The 22,080-nt window shown below is 43.4% G+C and overlaps 1 protein-coding gene across 1 annotated transcript in view; it reads right to left on the reverse strand.

Moving 5' to 3' along the window:
* Positions 1-14,047, reverse strand: part of LOC135114406 (uncharacterized) — a 21,471-nt gene extending 7,424 nt beyond the window's left edge. The window contains exons 1-6 of the mRNA XM_064030308.1: positions 14,019-14,047; positions 13,357-13,476; positions 6,607-6,700; positions 5,028-5,539; positions 3,745-4,601; positions 3,397-3,630 (exon numbers count right to left, since the gene is read on the reverse strand). Coding sequence (XP_063886378.1) covers positions 3,397-3,630; positions 3,745-4,601; positions 5,028-5,539; positions 6,607-6,700; positions 13,357-13,476; positions 14,019-14,047 — 1,846 coding nt within the window. The remainder of the gene's footprint in view (positions 1-3,396; positions 3,631-3,744; positions 4,602-5,027; positions 5,540-6,606; positions 6,701-13,356; positions 13,477-14,018) is intronic.
* Positions 14,048-22,080: the final 8,033 nt, after the last annotated feature.

The raw sequence follows: 22,080 nt of genomic DNA on the forward strand, positions 1-22,080 counted from the left end.
TTATCACTCACTTCTCATTTTATTGGCTTCCCTCTATCACTTTCCTCCATTCTTCCTTCACCCCTTCCTTTTCCAGTCGCTCCTTCCTTCCTTCCTTCCTTCCTTCAGTTTTCTTCATGATTTTATATATTATTCCTAATTTTTCTCCCTACTTTCCTTCCCTTCCTTCTCTTTCTCTTACTTTCGTTATGTGATTCGTATTCCGCCTATTCTATGATCCTTTCTCTCTCTCTCTCTCTCTCTCTCTCTCTCTCTCTCTCTCTCTCTCTCTCTCTCTCTCTCTCTCTCTCTCTCTCTCTCTCTCTCTCTCTCTACGAGGGAATTCCTACTCCTTCCTCTTTTCCTCTTCTTTAGTTTTTTTCTCTCCTTTCAGTCAAGTGTTTGTTTTATCCACGTGTTTTGTTCAGCTCGTATGCGTGTGTTTGTTCTTTATGCTTTTCTTTCTTTTATTTTTTGATCCCTTTCTCTCTTTTTTCTTCTACTTGCATCTCGTTCCGTGTTCGTACCATTCTTTTGTACCAGTTTATTTACCTGCAATCTCTCTCTCTCTCTCTCTCTCTCTCTCTCTCTCTCTCTCTCTCTCTCTCTCTCTCTCTCTCTCTCTCTCACTCCAGTGCAAAACTTCACCCACTCGCCACAAACACAAAAGCTTCAGAAGGCCACAAGCGCGTGATGGGAAAGGCAACTAGAGAAAACGAAAGTTGAAATACAGAAATAACAATTAAAAAAAAAAAAACAGAGGAGGAGGAGGAGGAGGAGGAAGAAGAGGAAAGGATGTAACGCAAGTAGTTTAAAGGACACACACTTCCTTTATCCTCCTCCTCCTCCTTCAAGCCGTCTGTTTACATGCGTGACGTCACCGTGTTTACATAATGACGTCATAAAGGGCTTGTCTTTCCCACAGTCAGGAACCCGAGCTGTGATGGGTGAGAGACGACCTTGATTGGAGAGAGGGAGAGGGGACATGATGGTAAGGGCGTGGTAAGGGCGTGGTGGTAATAGCAGTGGTAGTAATAGTAGTGGTAGTGATGGATATTAATGCATGGTGGAGGTTGTAAGTAATGGAATTCGTAAAAAAAAATGGTAGGGTAAACGTTTTCATATTTTTCTTTTTCTTTTTTTCTTTTTTTTATTTCCTCTCCCTCGTGTATTATGATAGTGATCTCTTTATGATGATGGTGCGTACGTCAAAATGCGTGCCAGTGGGGTAGCCTTGACCTTACAGCGTGCCTGTGTGTGTGTGTGTGTGTGTGTGTGTGTGTGTGTGTGTGTTGCGGACCCCTATGGTGCTGGTGACTTGTTTGATTGGGACGCTTTGATGTGGCGATAGCAAGAGAGAGAGAGAGAGAGAGAGAGAGAGAGAGAGAGAGAGAGAGAGAGAGCAATTAAATCCTAAGCAAGAATATTAACAAGTAAACTGAGGTATAGAAAAAAGACTAATAAAAAAAAAAAACATAAATACGGGAAGCACAACAATGATTACAAAAAAAACATATGATGAAGAACAGACAACAATAAACCAATAATTAACTGCATCTCGTTTCCTTAATTACACTAATCACCACTAACTACTAACAGAAGACAGGACAGCACAGTGGAAGACCCAGTATACAAGAATAGATGGACTGATGGATGGAAAGGAAGACGTGAGCAACAAGTGGGTGATGGAAGCACGGTTATCACTCGTCTTACTGGAATGTTGTAATGATGATTTATGTCACTAATTATACTAGTGTTGTGCTGTTTCCAGGAAGTTTGTGAGGGGAGGGACGCGCCTACACACACGCACACGTTCATTCATGCCTTTGACGTCATGTTTAACTTTTGACTTACGGAAGCGATCTCTCTCTCTCTCTCTCTCTCTCTCTCTCTCTCTCTCTCTCTCTCTCTCTCTCCTCTCTCTCTCTCTCTCTCTCTCTCTCTCTCTCTCTCATGACACAGTCCATTATTCTTTGACGTGACTCATTCTTTCTAAATTACTCAACCCTTGATAAGGCGTAAAACTAAACACACTCACACACACACACACACACACACACACACACACACACACACACACACACACACACACACACACACACACACATCAGGAATGCTAATAACTGGACCAGGTCAAGGAGGGGAGTGTATATTTTCCAGAGTGTGTGTGTGTGTGTGTGTGTGTGTGTGTGTGTGTGTGTGTGTGTGTGTGTGTGTGTGTGTGTGTGTGTTTACGCAGCATACATGCACCACATCAGGTACTAAAAAGTTATGAGCATTGTGTATGGAGAGAGAGAGAGAGAGAGAGAGAGAGAGAGAGAGAGAGAGAGAGAGAGAGAGAGAGAGAGAGAGAGAGAGAGAGAGAGAGAGAGAGAGACGTGTTTGCTTGCTACTCTCTCTCTCTCTCTCTCTTTCTGTTTGTATAATTTTAATACCACTGCTGTCGATAATGCTGTCGATCATCACCAACGTGTGTGTGTGTGTGTGTGTATGTGTGTGTGTGTGTTCTCGTATGGTGACAGCTGAGTCGCTACCATGAATACTCGTATTGGTAGATTAAGTGGCGGTCATGATTAAAAGGACAATTATCATGATGGCGGAGGAGCTGAAGGGAGGAGGGGGGCTTGTAGTGAAGGTTATTGCAGGTGTTCATGGTGTTGGTAATGGTGGTGATAATGGGTGGCAGTGATGGGAGAGTATGTGGTGGTATGGGAGGGGTGGTGGTGATGGAGGCAATAGCAGTGGTCGATGCCAGCGCCGCGCCAGAAGTGCCGTGGCAGCGTTGTGGTGGACGTGAAGGGGCGTGGCACTCTGAGGCAGGGGCGGGGAAGGAGGGAACGGGAGAAGGGATGAGGAAAGTGATAGAGGGAAGATCCACTGAAGGACCTAGAAAGGGAAGGGGAGAGATAAGAGAAAGAGAGGAAAGGAGAAGGGGGCATGATTCAAGGTGAGGGTGAGGGGAATTGTAGGGTGAGGGGAATGGAAGGAGAGTAAGGGAAAGGCATTAAGAGGTAGGGTGAGATAAGACGAGGGAAGCAAGTAAAAAAAATGAGGAAAGAAAATCCGTGTGTGTGTGTGTGTTTGTGTAGTGGCGGGACAGCGGTGGTGGTGGTGGTGGTATAATGAAGGGGATGCAGTGCGTAGCGGAAGGGCAGAAGAGGTGGTGGTGCTGCATAGTTCTTTGCTGAGGGGTGGTCGTGATGGTGGAAGGTTGCAATCCTTAGTGGAGAGACAGTGGTGGTTGTGGAGATGGTAGAGAGTACAGTCTTAGGTGGCGGGACAATGGTGGCAGTGGTGCAGGGTGCATTCCATAGTGCTGGAGTAATGGGTATAGAGGTGGCGGCACAGGCCGGTGTTGGGGCAGTGCTAGGGATGGAGTCTGTCGCAGGGCAGTGGGTGGCAAGAGCGGCCGCCTACCATAACGGGAAGGCGGGAGGTCTTCCTCGGGGCGGAGCACACGCAGGGCCTGGCGGGAGGTGGAGTTGTGGCGGCGGATGATGGTGGAGGTGAGGGAACGCAGCTCGCTCCGGAAGTCATTCCTCTGCCGCTGCACCTCGCTCATGAGTGCCTGGATCTCTCGGAGCAGCGTGTGGTACTCCCGCCGCGTGGTTGCAGCTTCCCTCTCCTCTTCGTCCATGCCCGTCACGCTGGCTGCGTCCAGAGCTCTTTTACCACCCCTTCTGACCTGCCCAACTGCCGGCTAGCCCGCTATATCAGCCAGTAATTCAAGCAATGCCTCCAGCGTGCTTGCTGGAGGCCGCTAACCTGATCGGTGAACCTTGCTCCTGTGGCGGCGGCCTTGTCTGCGTGAGGTGCGAGAATCGTCCTGAACGCCGCTGGCTGGGTCGTTGTCAGACTCTCCCAAGCTGCACTGGCCGGTGAACCTCACCTTGTGGCCCACGGATGAGGAGCGTGCCCGCCCGCCCTCCTTGGACCGCAGCACGGAGGGCAGCTGGTGGCCCTCGGATCCCTTTCCGTCCTTGCCGTGGGTGCCGTGAGGGCCCTCCGTGGACCCTCTTTTTTGTTCCCTCTCTTCCTCACCTTCCTTGGCGGCAGCAGGGGCATCACCCTCTCCCTCGGCGTCTTTTTCCTCGCTTCCCTGAGAAGCCTCCTCAGCTTCTCTAGGAGATGCCCTTTCAGAAATCTCTAGTTCAAAGTCTATGTTGCTGCTAGTTACCGAAAGGGACTCAGCCTCATGTGGGTCGCGGGCAGGCGATCCGCCCATAGCAGCAGTCGTCACGTCCTTGTCCTCTGGAGTTGCTGGCGGTGAAGACGGGTCAACAGGCTGAGTTTCAAGACTCAAGTTGGTGCCTGCATCCAGGGACCCAGTGTCACTTTTCCCTGAGTCACTTTTCTCAGAGCCTTTGTCGTCACTGTTCTCTGCACCGTCTTCTTGATGCTGTGTCAAGTTTTCGTCTTCATTAAGGGAGGATTCTTTCACTGGCGCTGCTTCATCTTGCCAAGGCGTTTCGCCCTCCTCGGAGGCAGGCTCGAAGGGCTTGATTATCTGCAGGTGTCCGTCTTCCACGGTTATGTCTGATGAAGAAGGAAGAACTTCTTTCTTGAAGAAGGTCTGACTCGGGTTCCTCAGAAGTGAGGTCCCGGGACATCCTGGTAGACTCCTTCAGTGAGCCTGCGGAATCATCGAGCAGGTGGGATGGGCCGTTGGGGGCGAGTGGCGTAGTGGTTTTTCCCAGTACTCGCCGGCTGTCGTCTCGGTTGATGGCGCAAATGATGTCAGATCTCACCGATTTAGCACTGGACATCATCACGCGCAGCGCCTACATGTTCTGCCACGATCTTGACGAGGCAGCGCAAAGTGAGCAACGGTAACCACTGCAGGCCGCGAGCCGCGTGTTCACTGGTATCTCTTGACCACTGTGAGGCGCTACACACCGCTGCGGCGCCGCCTTCTCACTCCTCTGCCTGATACGATCTAAAGCACCGACGCACCGTCATAAATTGACTTGGTAATGACGAGGTTCATAACACTTGCTGCCTCGTGCTGTAGCTTCCTCCCACCTCAGACACTCCACTCGCTTACTAACTTTCTTTTTATCAGTAATATCTTCGTCCTCAAGAAACGCACCGAATTCTGTATATCGCAGTTATCTCCTCCTGGGACGAGAGACACGAGCTCGTATTCCCCTTGCAACCCTCTAGGTGGCCGCCCACACACTGACTCCTCCTGAAAAGAACCACCACCTTCCCTCGCACACCCAACACGCACCACCCTGATATTTTCTGCGTAATTGACCCAAGATGATCCCTGTCTCACACGAACACGCCAAGATTGTGCTGTGTTTGGGCGGAAAGCAGACAGTGTTTGGAGCGACGGCAAGGGCAGCGGAGGAGAATGAGGCTTACGAACACGAGTCGGACGAGAACTGAGAGAATGAGTTGACTTCCAGCAGGTGTTTCTGGGAGTGTAAGTCTCTCGAACACCTGCCTTCTTGTCTCTCACCTGCCCTCTCCCCCAGTCTCTCTTCTCCTCACTCTCCTTCCCCTCCCTGCTCTCCACACACCAGCGCTTCCCCTTCCTCGCTGATCCTTCCTGCTCCTAAATCAACCGCATTTCCATAATTACACCTTAATGAATATGCATAGATGTAGCCTGATGCCCCCTGTAACCACCTTCCTTTATTCAGGTTAATCTCTCTCTCTCTCTCTCTCTCTCTCTCTCTCTCTCTCTCTCTCTCTCTCTCTCTCTCTCTCTCTCTCTCTCTTGCTCTTGTTTTACTATATTTTGTTTTCTTTCCGTTTTCTTCGTTTTCTTCTCATCCTTTTTTTTGTGTCTTTTCCTAATTTGTGTTTCTCTCTCTCTCTCTCTCTCTCTCTCTCTCTCTCTCTCTCTCTCTCTCTCTCTCTCTCTCTCTCTCTCTCTCTCTCTCTCTCTCTCTCTCTCTCTCTCTCTCTCTCTCTCTCTCTCGTAAACTGTTGCACATGGAAGATCCCTCCTGCTCATAACTTCCGCGTGTCGTGTCCGCCGCCCGTATAAGCCACACACGGGTCTTGTATCAGCAAGAGTTCCACGCAGGAACCGCAAGGAGAACCATCCGAACTGCAGAACAGGTGTGTGTTTGTGTGTGTGTGTGTAGGGGGGGAGGAGGGGGCGGCAAGGTGGTCAAGATTCCGTGCATGTGAGGTCAGCAGCCAGCCAGCCAGCCAGCCAGCCAGCCTGTCAGCCAGCCAGACTTCAAGGGGCGCGTATTATTGAAGGTTTTACACAGTCACACAGAAGCACGTTTTCTGTGTTTGAGATCATCGTTTGAGCTTGTCTCGTGTTTTTGGGAAGAGGAATTCCTGGTATTTTTTTAAGGGAGTTGGAGGGAAGCAACGCGGGTTTCGTGTTTATTTTTCTTTGTGTGTGTGTGTGTGTGGGTGGGTGGGTGATTGTGTGCGTTTTGTCTTTTCTTTTCTCGTCTTTTGTTCCAGGAATTCGTCTCCTAAACGTATACAGTGTGTCATCGTTCCTCTGAGAAAGCCGGGTAAGGTGCAGCATTGTATTAACATTTCAAACTCATGATATTACCGGTTAACAATACGAGTACATGCACATACTTTAATTTTTTTCCACGTAGGAGTCGAGAACGTATTTGCAGTCACGAGTATTGTTGTCGAGGTTACGTTCTGGTGCAAAATATTCATCCGGTCGTTATTGTTATCATCCCAGTAGTTATGATTACGGGCCTGTGCTTGCTTGTTTTTGTCAATCCTGTCTCTGCATAAAGGTGCAGAAAGAGTTAAAAGTTATATGACTTTCTACATCTCTACTGTGTTTTGTAGTTTTGTGTTAGGTCTCTCTCTCTCTCTCTCTCTCTCTCTCTCTCTCTCTCTCTCTCTCTCTCTCTCTCTCTCTCTCTCTCTCTCTCTCTCTCTCTCTCTCTCTCTCTCTCTCTCTCTCTCTCTCTCTCTCTCTCTCTATCTGTCTGTCTGTCTGTCTGTCTGTTTGTCTGTCTGTCTATCTGACAAACAATCTCTCTATGTGAAGTTCTCTTGTCTGCTCAGAGTCTATTAGTCTTCTGGCTTGTTCTTATCCATGCTCAGTCTCCATACGAAGGTATAGTTGGGGTTAGAAGTTAAATAACCTTATACACTCCCACTGTTTTGTATTTTTTTTTTCTTTTTTCTTCTTCCTCTCAATCTAAAGTCCTCTGATCTCCTAAGAGTCTATTGGTTGCCAGGGTTCGTAAGAAGATTGTCAGCAGATCAGAAGACTTTATTTTGAAGGAAAGGAGGGATAACAGACAAAGAAAGTGAATGTAAAATGATACTCGGCTTCTGACTACGAGCCGTAATCCTAAACATTTCTACGTCTCATCTCGTCTACTTTTAACAAGGTGTAGTGGAAGTTATTTGGGGTTTTCAAGGGGGTTTTCATAGTTCTAGTGGCAGTTTGATAAGAATTCCGCATCACCAACAGAAAAAAAAGAGAGAACCCGATTAATCATCTCTGTGGCCTTTGAAAATTGTCCAGACGAGAGAATAAAGATCACGACTGTATATATATATTTTCTTTCTTTCTTATTTTAGTCTCAAACTTTTTCTTCCGCTTTGATTGGGAAAGAAAAAAAAGTTCTCCATGTAAAGCTATATTGTCTTTTTTTTTTCCTACCATTGATTCTCCATATTTTTTCTCTTTTCTGGCAAAAAAAAAAAAAAAGGAAAGGTGAAAGAAAAAGAATAAAGAACATCCAGTATTTCATGCAAAGTGACATAGGCCAGTCCTTCTCTATACTATTTCACAGCGTCAAACTTTTGTTCCCATCTAGTTTTATTTAAAAAAAGGGAAAGAATACAAAAATAATAATAAAGAAATACCGCTCAGTTCAATCTCCATGTGACGCGATATTTGCAGTTTTTCCGTTTCTTTTTTTCTCTCTCTCTCTCTCTCCTTTTATACGTCTCGAGATTCTTCCTTGTCTATGGTTAAAAGAAGAAAATAAAAGAATAAACACCGAAAACACCTACAAATGAGGCAACATAAACCAGTATTTTCCTTTATATTTATTTCACATCTCCAACTTTTTTATTCACTATGATTAAAAGAAAAATAATACCAATAGCAGTATAAGAAACAAAATAATCCCAGATCACGTTACTAAGGCTCATAATTTCCCAATCTTATACCTTTACTTAATTTACATCCCCAAGGTTTTCGTTCTCTGGTTAAAAGGATGAGAATAAAGCACAGTAATCCCGGATCATGTTGCTAGGGTAAGTAAACAGACGGCGCTGTGGTCACGTTGCGTCACGATCCATGCGTCGCGTGAGTGTACCGGGCTGTCTGTCACCTGGCTATCCTTCATCTCTGTACATGTTCATCTTTTATTCCCACGCGACAACAATCGGGTGCCGAACGAATGGCTACATGCTTCGTTGATGTTTTGTTTTATTCTCTCTCTCTCTCTCTCTCTCTCTCTCTCTCTCTCTCCTCTCTCTCTCTCTCTCTCTCTCTCTCTCTCTCTCTCTCTCTCTGCCTCCATTATCTAGTTTTCGTTATCCATCTCTGTATTTACCATCTATTACTACACTACTACAAACGACCACCGACTCATGGTTTCCTTATGCTTCGTTTACTTTCTTCTTTTTTTCTCGCTCTCTTTTTCTCCTTAGTGTTACTCTTTTTTTCTGCCTCCATTATCCAAATCCTCCCCGTCCTTCGTTTTCTCTTATCTTTTATTACTACCTAACAGTAAGTGGCCAGTAGCTGACTCCTCTGTGCGTCACTTCGTTTTCTTTTGTTTTCTTGTATCAGGTGTTCCCCAACCTCTTCATCCAGATCTTCCTGTAGTCGCATTATTATTCGAGTCTCAATCAAAGAACCTCAAAGAACCATGCCATATGTGTTAGTGTGAGACGTCCTCCTCCTTTTGTACCCCAGAGACCATTATTGTCTTAGTCTTTCATTCGTTCAATTTCTTCTCATATATTCAAGTGATAATGCAATGCCTTCCCCTTCTCCGATATCGTGTATCCCGTACAAACACGGGAATTGATCGGAAGGCGGGATAAGTTCACAATGAGAGTTCCTTACCGGAGTTCGAAGCCATGAACAGGAGAACGAAATACAATGGCCTCAGACGTCAGCACCTTAGCGATCGTCAGGTCCTAAGATATGCTCAGCCATTCTGACTTGTTACCTCATTCGAGTAACTATAGACAATTCTACAGAGCCAAAAAAAAAGTAACATGGAGAGTAAGATTTAAAGTACTCTTGTCATTTACTTCTTTTGCTGTCAGTGGTGTCTTGAAATTATCCTCTAAACTTGTAGGTACCATAACTTTTTACCTTTGGAATTCATAGTAGTCGGAAGGTTAAGAGTCTTGTATTATCCTAAGTCATTACCATTTCGCACGTAAATCATTACGCTAATTGTGTTGTGACGTGAGGGAGCAGTTACTTTAGCATGGATAGATAGAAAAAAAGAAAAAAAAAAAACAGACAAAATTAACCAATATATGTAAGCTGCACCTTAGTGTCTTTTTCGTACCATCCCCTTCAACTCTGGCTATCGTCCTCTTCAGCTTTAGACGTGAGGAAACTTCAGCGTGCATCGTCCCCCAAAAAAAATGATAGGTTTAAGCAATATAATATGTAAATTGTTACTTGGAGTCCTTTTCCTATTATCCCTTTCAACTCTGCCCACCGCCCCATTGAACTGAATGAGAAGGAACAATTACTCTGGCAAGCGTCGCCGAACAAAATTATATAAACAGTCCCATAGAGTCACTTTCCTGTTTTATGTCTCTGCGTGACGAAACGGTTACTTTAGCAGAAAGAGACTCGTCCACTGCTTAATATATGTGAGCTTCTTACAGTGCCCTAAACATCATATTCCAATCTGGTGAAGGAGCAGTTAGTACTTTAGCATGAGTCACCCCTATCCCCACAAAAAAAAAAAAAAAAAAAGAAAATCGATAAAATACACAGTTGAATCGGTCTATGTAAACAGTACACCCTATCACTTTCCGGCCATCCCCTTCAACTGTGGACGCGAGGGGGACAGTTACTTTAGCATGCGTCACACACACACCCAAAAATTAAATAAATCCACGGCTTTACCAGTATTGCACCCGAACGTCAGTATGCAATTAGAGAGACTTAAGCGTGAGGTTGAAGTTAGCGGAGCGCCGATACGAGTATACAGTTCCCAGCGCAGTATTGACACCAAGGAAGGCCACCAAGACGACCTGCAGCTTTATACGTGGCTGCGGACGGTGCCAGAAGCCTTGGCGAGGGTGGGGCAAAGGTCACCCCTCAGCCCCTGCCAGTCTGTCCAGGTCCAGCCAGCCAGACAAGACTAGCAGACGCCTGGAGTGATTTGTGATAGGTGGTCTCAAGGGGTTTTCGTTTAATATCAATGAAAATCAATCACTCCTGGTATATTTTAGGGTGGGTTGAAAGTTGGTTAGGTTCGGCTATCAATTTAATATAGCCTAAAGTATTCTAACATGTCCTAACTTAATGTAACCTAACAATTCTCAATAAATTATTTTTTTCTTAAGTGTCACATGAATATCAGGCAACTTAGCTACTTTTGGGGTGAGGTTATGTTAGAGCGGGTTAAGTTAGCTCGTCTAATCTAAAGTTACCTAACGTAGGCTAATTACAACCTAAACTAATTAACTATATACTAGCTGAAGTGGTTGACATTGAATGATCCTTCTTTTTGCCATCATATTGAACTGAGTGATAAATAAGCCACTCAAATTGTCTTCTCCAATTGTATTCTTACTGGATTGAATCGAACTTCCTGTCATGTCTTTATTAATTTACCTTTATTTATCTATTTATTTTAACAAAGGACAATCCTCAGATCGTGTGTATGTGTATGTGTGTGTGTGTGTGTGTGTGTGTGTGTGTGAGTGAAGGGCATCAGGATAAATTATAAAACCAAAACGAAGATAAAAAGGGACCAGGAAGATAAGATAGTTATTTGTTTTCCTTCCCTCTCATTCTTCCTCCTTCCCTTCCTTCCTCAGCTCCTCTTTCCCTCCCCCCGCCTCCATAACAACAGACTGTCTGGCGCCTCCCGTGGGGCGTGTCTAAAATAATCTCTCTCTCTCTCTCTCTCTCTCTCTCTCTCTCTCTCTCCTCTCTCTCTCTCTCTCTCTCTCTCTCTCTCTCTCTCTCTCTCTCTCTCTCTCTCTCTGTGTGTGTGTGTGTGTGTGTGTGTGTGTGTGTTATCAATTCTGCACTGCTACTTTAACAATACCCAAGTTGCAGACTCTCTCTCTCTCTCTCTCTCTCTCTCTCTCTCTCTCTCTCTCTCTCTCTCTCTCTCTCTCTCTCTCTCTCTCTCTGTCTCTGTGTGTGTGTGTGTGTGTGTGTGTGTGTGTGTGTGTGTGTGTTGGTAGATATCAAGCTTTACCTACATATTACTCATCTTTCACCTTTAAAATATTGAGTGCACCACTTTGTCTTATTACACACACACACACACACACACACACACACACACACACACACACACATACACGATGATGATAATGGTGGTGGTGGTGGTGGTCAATGATGATCCCAAATTATGATGCGTCAAGTATTTTCCTCCCCTTCTTTTTAAACAATGTTTGACCTGGACGTGACACGCATTCGCTTCCTAACTACTTGAAGTGAATTCCGTCACGCTTTTACAAGGAACGCCGTGCATGGTTTTTCCTTTCTCCCTTTTTTTTTTTTTTTTTACCTTTTTTTTTTTTTTACCTTTTTAACGCGTGAAGGAGGACGACCAGAAAAAAAAAAAAAGAAGAAAAGTAGTAGAAGAAGAAGGGGTTGCTAAAAATTGCCGTACCCATAAAAAGTAAAACAGGCAAGGATTTATAAAACGTACGCCAGTTCAAGTTTAGAAGCTGGAGAAGGGGAAGGCTCTGCTCCGTCTATTTGCCCCTGTCTACTGCCCAGTCTTGTCGTTCTGTCTGGCTTATAATGTGCTTGCTGACTTGACTGTCTGTAGCCATCCATCAGTTTGTGTTAGTCTGCATATATGTTGATTTTTCTGTTATCTTTAATTAGCTGTTCGTGAATTAGATAGAATATGAAAGAGTTCAAAGTTTTTTGCTGTTTATAGCCAACGTTTATTTCATCCTTACTTTATTTATTTATTTATTTGTTTGTTTATTTCTTTATTTACTTTGTTTTTCATTTGTTTGTTTGCGTGCTTGTTTATATTTATTCATGTGTGTTTGAATGTTCAGGTTTCTTAGCAAGGGATTCCCGGAAGCACTGGGTTTAGGAGACAAGCATTCACGGTACACATTCAGGGCTTATTTACTCTCTCTCTCTCTCTCTCTCTCTCTCTCTCTCTCTCTCTCTCTCTCTCTCTCTCTCTCTCTCTCTCTCTCTCTGGTTCTGATAGCCCTGGTGTCGATACCTCGTTACGGTTACGATACGGTTACGGTACGAGTTCATGTTCTCCCAAGAGACTTTCCTCCTCGTAACATAATTTCCAAGATGAGCTGGAAGAAAACCATTAGCGGAGTCATTATTATATTCTGATCTTGATATTTGGAATTTTCATTGGCATTTTTTGGTGGATGATGAAGTTCGGAAGCTGCTTGTGACTCTACTATTAAACAGGGTATGGACAGTATTCTGAAACTTTTCTGCTACACTTTCATCACATTCAAAAGACTCTGGCTGAAGTTACACACGGGTTTTTATGTTTCTAGTGACACTTTAACGAAATCTCTACATCATCAACAGGAAAAACACTCTTGAGAAATCCAGCTAATAACCTCTGTGGCCTTTGAAAATAGCAAAGCGTTTGAGTATAAGGGCCTAAGGTTCTACTCGTGTTCCTCGTGGCTGCATCTCTCTATTACTGGTTTGAATATCTGGAATTGACACTGAAGCGATGGTATTTTTGGTGGAAGATGATGTTTGAAGCTGCTTGTGGCGGTGTAGTGCTCAGTAGGTAAGTCCTCCTCGCGTTCTTCGTGGTTCTAGCTTCCTATCACCTTTAATTCCCGTTAAAGACAAGTATCAGTGACTTTCTGGGTCAGTATGTGCTATATTCTTCCATTACCGTTTGATTGCGCGACTTAAGTGAGTATTAGTGGTATGAGCAATCGTAATTCAAGTCATTACGAGTATCAGTGGAGCTCTTTGTTCATGATCGTCCTATGAATTTTTTGTATTAGCAGTATGAATAAGCTTAGTTCAAGTGCTTATCAGTTCATCTCTGTGTTCATGATAATCCCTTGAATCCCTGTACTGGTCTGATGTCACTACGCCACTTCCTACTTTATTTAAACAACCTTTCGCTATTTACAGATCAAAACAGGTATTAAAAAGATCTGAATTACTCGATCGCTCCTCCTCCTATCCGTGGTGTTTCGAAATTGTACTCTTTAACTTTCAGCAGACTATATTACGAAGGTTCAGGGGAAGCTGCAGCAGTCACAGGGTTCAGGAAGGTCCGTAAATCGTTGCCTCTTTTGTCTTGAGAAGTTACAGACATATAGTTGCTTGCTACTGAGATGGAAGAAATGTACCTATATAGAGACAATGGCACTCTCTGTAAAAACTATACTCTCTCTCTCTCTCTCTCTCTCTCTCTCTCTCTCTCTCTCTCTCTCTCTCTCTCTCTCTCTCTCTCTCTCTCTCTCATTGGTGTTATCCGCAATCCGCAAAGGGAAAAATAAGTTTCTTCGCGTCTTCAAGTTGTGTGCTCGTTACAAATGCGCACTCTTCTCTCTCTCTCTCTCTCTCTCTCTCTCTCTCTCTCTCTCTCTCTCTCTCTCTCTCTCTCTCTCTCTCTCTCTCTCTCGAGGTTATGAAGACCTTAAAATAGAAACACGCAGGCAAACACATTTTCGTGCGTACATTCACAGCACAGCACTTCATTTACACCACAACACCTCACCACACCTTATCATTCTACACCACGCCACACCACATCATACCACACCACATCATACCACACCATACCACTCGTCTTCCTACCACACATACAACACCACACTATATCACTTGTTTTTTTTTTTCTACCACAACACAACAGGTTTTGTCACTACTACACCTCACCACACCTCACCACACCACACCTCTTTCTACTCCCTCCATTGCTTCATATATCACACCACATCACCACTACAATTTCACCACAGTACCACATCACAGTATGCTACACATTTCTTCATTGTATCACTTCAGAGCAGCTTCACTTCAATACATTTCTCTCCCTCTCTCTCTCTCTCTCTCTCTCTCTCTCTCTCTCTCTCTCTCTCTCTCTCTCTCTCTCTTCTGCGCTGCATTTCCTTTCATTTCGCCCACCGAGGCATGAAAGGCTTACATCTCACACCTGACGGGATATATTACGTCTGTTCTTTATCTTATTATTCACCTGCCTGTCTGTTCATCTCTCTGTCCGTCTGTGCTTTCATATGTCCACCTGTCTGTTTCTCTGTCTGTCCGTAAATGTGTGTCTTTCTGTATTGTGTGTGTGTGTGTGTGTGTGTTGTAATTATGTTTTCCTATTTGTTTGATCTCTCTCTCTCTCTCTCTCTCTCTCTCTCTCTCTCTCTCTCTCTCTCTCTCTCTCTCTCTCTCTCTCTCTCTCTCTCTCTCTCTCTCTCTCTCTCTCTCTCTCTCTCTCGTACATTTGTCAGACTCTCTCAGTTTTACATTTTTACTCCGCTCGGAAATATGTAAATAAGATAATATGTCAATCTACTTATCTATCTGTCTATCCATCTATCTGTATACTCTGCATTTAAACCTCCCCTGGAAAATATGCAAATAGGAGAGGGATAATCTTACTAAATGCTAACACACACACACACACACACACACACACACACACACACACACACACACACACACACACACACACACACACACACACCTAAAAAAGTCGGGGAAGGCAAAAACAGGAGACAAAGGATCGACAGATAGATGTTATTAAGATAAGCTTATCATCATGAAGTATTTTGTGCGAGAGACGTTGTAGCCACTCACGCCAGCGGTTATTGGAGATTCGGCCACCCGGGTAAAGAGAAGAAGGTCTGGGGGGCGTGCCGAGGAATACATTGAGAGAGAGAGAGAGAGAGAGAGAGAGAGAGAGAGAGAGAGAGGGGACGAATTGAAAATAGAAAGATTGTAAAAAGATTAGGAGAAAAGGAACAGGGAGAATACGTGAAAATGTAAATGGAAAAGTGAAAAACGAATGAAAGAATAATAAGGAAAAGGGAAGAAAAAATAAAGAATATATAGCCAGAGAGAGAGAGAGAGAGAGAGAGAGAATCTGAAATGGCGGATCTTTCTTTTTCTTTCCCTCAAGGACGGAAAGTTTTTTGCTCCATTAAAAAAAATCAAAGCAGACCACAGCAGACAGGAAGAGACGGCAGGCAGACAGACAGACAGACAAATAGACAGACAGCTAATTAAATATGAAACTAATGATGGTCACAGACAGACAAACAGACAGACAGACAGACAGGCTGACAACTGTTTAATTACAAAGGAGATGGCAGAATAGTTAGACAGACAGACAGATAGACAGACAAGCAGAGAAAAAGAAGCAATTACACATCACATACTGAAAGAAACGTGAAAGAAAACCAATTAAGACAGACAAATAGACAAACTGACATGACTTTCTTGGAGCAACACACACACACACACACATACACACACACACACACGTTTGTACACTTACTATAAAATGATGATAAGATCTCTCTCTCTCTCTCTCTCTCTCTCTCTCTCTCTCTCTCTCTCTCTCTCTCTCTCTCTCTCTCTCTCTCTCTCTCTCTCTTTCTCTCTCGTACGTCACCTTCAGAGGGAGAACGAAAGGGCGAAATTCAAGGAATAAGATATGGAAGAAAGAAAAAAACAGACAGGAAGGATAAAGGGGAAGAAGCAAGGAGGGAGTAAAGAAAAAATATAACAAAGGGTGAAAGGGAGGGAGAGAGAGACAAAAAAAAGTAAAAAGGAGGGAGAAGAAGGAAGGGAGAGATAGAAGAAAATAAAGAGGAAGAGGAGGAAGGGATAGAGGAATAGAGGTCAGGATAGAGAAAAAAATAAAAAAGACTGACAAGGAGGGAGAATGAGAAAGGTAAAAAAAAGGAAATAGAGGGAAGGAAGAAAGAAGAGATGGAAGCAGAGAGAGACGAAGAGGAGGCAGGTATAAAGGAAAAGAGGTCAAGATGGAGAAATAAAAAAAAATCAAATAAAAAAAGTTAGGAGGGAGAGCGAGAAAGGTGAAAAAAGAAAAGGAACGAAGGAAGAAGGTAGATGAAGGAAGGAAGGAAGAGATGAAAGGAAAGAAAGACGAAGAGGAGGCAGGGATAAAGGGAAAGAGGTCAGGACAGAGAAATAAATAAAAATGAATAAAAAAAAAAAGAGTTACAGGGAGGGAGAGCGAGAAAAGCAAAAAGGAAAAGGAAGGAGGGGAAGAAGGAAGGAGGAGGGGGGTCTTGAAGTCAGTTTTGATGGATAATGAAGGAGGGTGCAGCAGGGGAGGATATTCTAAGGAGGTCAAGGATACGGTCCAGGCCACACACGCGACCCGGTGATTACTGTGACCTCATTCGCGGAGGGAGGGTCACATTACGTAACTGCAACTCCACCCACGTGCTTTGTGACCCTATTGACTCTCTCCAACGTGTACTGTGACCTTTAAATACCCCGCCACGTGTATTGTGACCTTTTGACACTCTTTCAAGTGTACTATGACCCCTAAATACCATGCCACTTGTATTGTGACCCTCTAACTCTGCCCCACGTGTATTGTGACTCCATAACACCTTGCCCCGTGCACTGTGATCCTGTAACAACCCCTCACGTCCATTGTAATTCACTGTAACCTCGTAACATCCATCCTACGAACACTGTAACACTAACATCCACATCAATGCATTATTCCCCCCATTGGGATCATGTAATACCCCTTCCAGTACATTATGATCTACTGTGACACCTAAATACTCGGCCACGTGCAGAAAACAAGCGTAAAACAGAAAGAAAGAGACACTTAGCTGAGTGAAGGAGAGACGTGACAAAGACTGAAATAAAAGCACGGTACAAACTGAAATAAGGAATAAAAAGAAGTTGTAATGTAAGCTTGAATAGAAAAAGACGTAACACAAACTGGAATAGAGACAAGAGACGACAGACACTGGAACAAGGACGTGACATAGACTAAAATAGAGACGTGACGTAGACCAAAATAAAAAAAAATAAATAAACGACACAAACTGAAATAAAGCAGAGAGAGAGAGAGAGAGAGAGAGAGAGAGAGAGAGAGAGAGAGAGAGAGAGAGAGAGAGAGAGAGAGAAACGTAACAGCAAACTGCAACAGAGACATGAGAGGACAAACAAACACTGGAACAAGGACGTGACAAAGACAAGATCCCTTGGTTCAGCCGCGACCTGCTTGGCCCTCGAGGTTCCGAGGTTTCTCTCTTCATGGGTAGCTCCTCCTGCCTCGCTCAGACACTCCACTCGCTAATTGTAATGCTGTTAGTTTGCAACACAAGGGCGGGCGGTGCGGCAGTGCGGGCGTCTGCTATTGTTCCTGCTGCTGCTAATGCTTCTGTTACTTACAAGAATGATGATGCTTCTGTTTCTCTTGTTTTCTCCTCCTCCTCCTCCTCCTCCTTCTCCTTCTCCTCTTCCTCTTCCCCTTCCTCTTTCTCTTCCTTTCCTTATTCCTCCTCTTCCTTCTCCTCTTTTTCTCTCTCCTTCTCCTCTCCTCCTCTCTCTCTCTCTCTCTCTCTCTCTCTCTCTCTCTCTCTCTCTCTCTCTCTCTCTCTCTCTCTCTCTCTCTCTCTCTCATGTGACAGTCCCTATATGGATTAAACATTCGTACCTATTCCCACCTAAATTCATCTAATCTCGTTTCAAAACTCCTTAAGCAAACGAGGAATTTCCTCCCGCGTATTGGAAGTGTGCAAGGTCCCAGTGCGATAATTACCAATAGCTCTGGTTAATAACAAGACTGAAGACTCAAATAACCCCCATCAACTTCCCATTCCGCAGCGCCGCCACTTCAAGAATGCCTTCAACTATAGCCAGTGGGTCGCAGGCCAATAACAGTCCAGGGAAAGCAGTTAAGCCACACCCATTTGTCCTTTTTTAGCCAATAGTTGTCGCGGAAATTCCTCAAGCTCCGCCTCTTAAAGTGCTTTGGGCCAATGGGACTTGAGGTTGAAGGAAGCGGGGAAGGAAAAACACTAAATATCTTCATTATTCTTCGTCTTGCGTTTTCCCTGAGGTATTGTTGTTGTTGTTAGTTGTTTTCATGATGAGAGGAAGTGTGCTTTTTATTTTCGATAGTTAGGTTATGTTATTTTGCTAGGAGAGAGAGAGAGAGAGAGAGAGAGAGAGAGAGAGAGAGAGAGAGAGAGAGAGAGAGAGAGAGAGAGAGAGAGAGAGATTGTGTGTGTGTGTGTGTGTGTGTGTGTGTGTTTTATGGTTCAGATAAAAAAAATAATAATAATGGCTGCAGTAATAGTAGCCGTTTGGGGTGGTAATATTATTCGTAATGATATGAATAATAGTAAAAACAACGAGTGCAGCAGGAGTAGCAACTTAAAAAAAAAAAAAAACAACAACAACATCAATAACAGCAACGATAATAGCAACAACAATAACAACAACAACAACAACAACAAACTGCTGCAAAATACAAAGAAAAAAATGACGACTATTAAAAAAATTAATAACTTTACCCCCCCCAAAAAAAAAAAAATAAACAAAGAAAACATGGAGACCTTTCGTGTCCCTCGGTAATTACTTGACCCACTCGGAGGACGAAATAAAAAAAAAAAAAAAAAAAAACAGGACTTTATGACCTTACTGTGCAAAAAAGTGTCACCGGCGGGAAACACAAGAATACCTGGAAAAGACAAGTACATATGTAAGATTTGTTGTCCCCATCACGCTGTTTAAAGTTTACCGTAATTTTTTTTTTTCGTCCTGTCTCTTGCTATGAGTATAAATGCAAGTTTGTTCCTATCACGTTCTTGTAAATTTACCGTAATTCCAGTGCTGTTTTTTTCGTCCTGTCTCTTGCAAGTTAATGACTGTTCTTGAGGGTTTCTTGCCGGCGAGACACAATGATTAGTGAGACGACGAAAACTCGCCTCTGTAACAATACCGTATAAAGACAATGAGTATTTGCCACTTTCATCTTAACATTTAGGAAAATATTATCCTTCATAGCGCCGACTTTGGCATAATAATTTCACTGCCTGAAGCCACGGTAACACTGTCATGAGGCAATGCTCTCACTTGCTGATTGGTCAACGTATCGTTGTCTGTTTTAAAATGTACTGTAAACAAACGTTACGTACAATCCTACCAAACCCCTTTATTTATTTGCAAGGTACCAAAGCGTGCATGTAAATTAATCAGGTATTTTACGAATAACTTAGGTCAAAGTACAGTCACTTCACCGTGCATTTAAAAAGACGTGAATACTTCAGCCAGTAATTAATGTGAATGGTAGTATTACCTTATCATGTCTTGCGCCCTCAAGTGGCGAAGTTGATTTCCCTGACTGGACGTGATGAAGTACAGTCAAGGGCCGCAAAACGTTATGAAAAATAAAAGAAGAAACTATTTAATCACCGCTCCCCAAAGGCCATTACATTGTCAGTTTACATTGTTCCGGTGTTGTCTTGAACCTCCTCTCTTAATTAAACAAGTTCAAGTCATAAGAAGGCACGATTTTCTTATAGAAGAACAGTTTTGAATCGATACGAGAGATACATGGAAGGTGCATTACTAGTGTCTGGTATAAACTCAGGCTAAACGTCAAGGTGTGTTTACTGATCAGCGATTTTATGTGTAAATATTTTGTGAGAAAGCAATTGATTGATTGATTGATTGATTGATTGACTGATCAACTAACTACTAGATTAATCAGGTTTTCTTGATTAAAAAGAAGACAAATACTGTAAGCGCGTATTTAACTCTTTGATGAATTCAAATTGCCTTAATGAGAAATTTAAATACTCGTACATAATCACACGCTGTACAAAGAGAAACGTGAAAATATTGGCGTCCATGAGCTTTCCATGAAAAGCGGACAGATTTAAGTGGTGAATTTTGAACTGGCCATTAAAATTCAGCTGGCATGGTGTGCTTTGGTGGTGCAGGTGACGTGGCGGCGGGTGTTGTGTTGCTGCTGCAGTGTAACGTATTTCACCATATCTATTTTTTTTTCTTTTTACTAATTCTTTTTTTTTTTATTTTATTTATCTACTATCTTTATTTTTGTTTGTTTATTTATTTCTTGTTTCTTTTGCCATGGATATGCCTGTGGATATGACGGTGAAAGTGAATATATAAAAGAAGACACCCTGTCTCGGCCTCCCTCCTCTCCGGGAGATCTAAGGCACAGCACAAGAATAAGGCACGACAGTTATCAAAGCAGGGAGTTGTTTGTATGTAAAATGCATGGCGGCTGGAGGCATTCTTGTCCATCGTAACAAGGTCTTATGCCGCCAGTTGGGGTCAGGAGAGAACAGCACCTTTTTCAACGAGAACTAGAGTCATACTTGCAGCCCTTCAGACGGAGCCGAGCACTGCACCACTGAGCCACGCGCACCCCCAAGGCTGGTGCCACTGTCAAGCCAATACCACTGAGTGACTCGTGGATTGGAGGAATTCATATGTGCTTCTTCATTGCGTGTTTTTTTTGCCTTCAAGATTGTTTGATTGGAAGAGTTACAGCTTGTTATGTTTGCTTTAGCTATTTAATTTCCTTAACGCGATGAGATGAAAATTTTAACGCACTCCACAATGAAATCACCATAAACGCACGCTACGAACCTTTCCTTGTATGTTTCGATATGTTGAATATGAAGACAAAGTATTTTTAAAGCAAAAATATTCGAAATGCTCTTACTGTTTGCATGGACATATTTACAGAACATATTTCGTCCTTTATAAGCTATAGAACTATTAAAGTGATTAGTACAGAGTAAGTATCTAAAAAGCTTTTGATTGTAGAAAAATTGTTTAGCACTGAAAAGGATTAACATAATCGTGCAAGTGCTTATTGTCTTTTCGATGTTCATTTGCAGTGGATTACTTGTTGTAAGTGGAATAATTTTCATCCCAAGCTCTGCGAATCGGTGAGTGAAAAATGTTTCTTATCCATTAAAGAGCTGTTAAAGGAAATGAGTAACTTTTTTGTCCGTGATAGATAGCAGCAGCAGCAGCAGCAGTAGTAGTAGTAGTAGTAGTAGTAGTAGTAGTAGTAGTAGTAGTAGTAGTAGTAGTAGTAGTAGTGGTAATAGTGGTAGTGGTAGAGTTGCAGCAACAGCAACAGCAGTAACACAAATCAGGAATACAAAGGAAGGGTAGGAATAAATTGAGGTCACAACGCTTCCCTGTGCTCCCATCTCGCCCTTCCCTCCCGCCAGGTGTTCCCTCTCCCAAGCGTGCTCATTAGTGGAGAATGGTTGCGTCTGGAGGAACACCAATTTTCTTACGTCAGTATTTATCCATCTGACATGTGGCGTGGTGCACCGTATACTTGAGAATTTACTTATTTTGCGTCTGAAGTGATTAACCATCCGAATATCAGATAAACAGACAAACAAACTTGCCCTTGACACAACGTATCACTCTGTTCTCACTATATTCCTTTACAAAATTTTTAAAATGTTTCCCACTCACTGAAAAACTCAGAGACGAACAAATAGATAGATAGACTTTTCCTTCGACTATAACACTCACTTCATGTTCAGTGTTCTTGTCTATATCTTTCAAAAAAACACTCATAAAAGGAAAAATATGTTTCCATCGTGGTTTTCCTTGCCGTAATTATATAAAACAATTACTTTCCTAGTTTTATTCGCATTACATTTCTTTATTTTCCGGACACTAATGATTATGGTAAGCGTTGAGCGTGGTGCACTCGAGACAGGGGTGAGACTGAGGGCAAGGGTGAGAGGGCGGCGGGCACGCTTCGTCACAGGTATTTGTGCTCACTGCGGCCTCACTAACACTAATAATTATCTGACTTTCCCGCGCGTGAACTGCACCACCGAGACCACCTGCGTATTATTATTATCCGTGATCAACACAGTAAAGATTTCCCCATTCCCAGCGCCGCACCGGAAGCGGGTGGAGGGAGGGAC

Source organism: Scylla paramamosain, chromosome 27 (assembly GCF_035594125.1).
Source record: "Scylla paramamosain isolate STU-SP2022 chromosome 27, ASM3559412v1, whole genome shotgun sequence".
NCBI classification, from domain to species: Eukaryota; Metazoa; Arthropoda; class Malacostraca; order Decapoda; family Portunidae; genus Scylla; species Scylla paramamosain.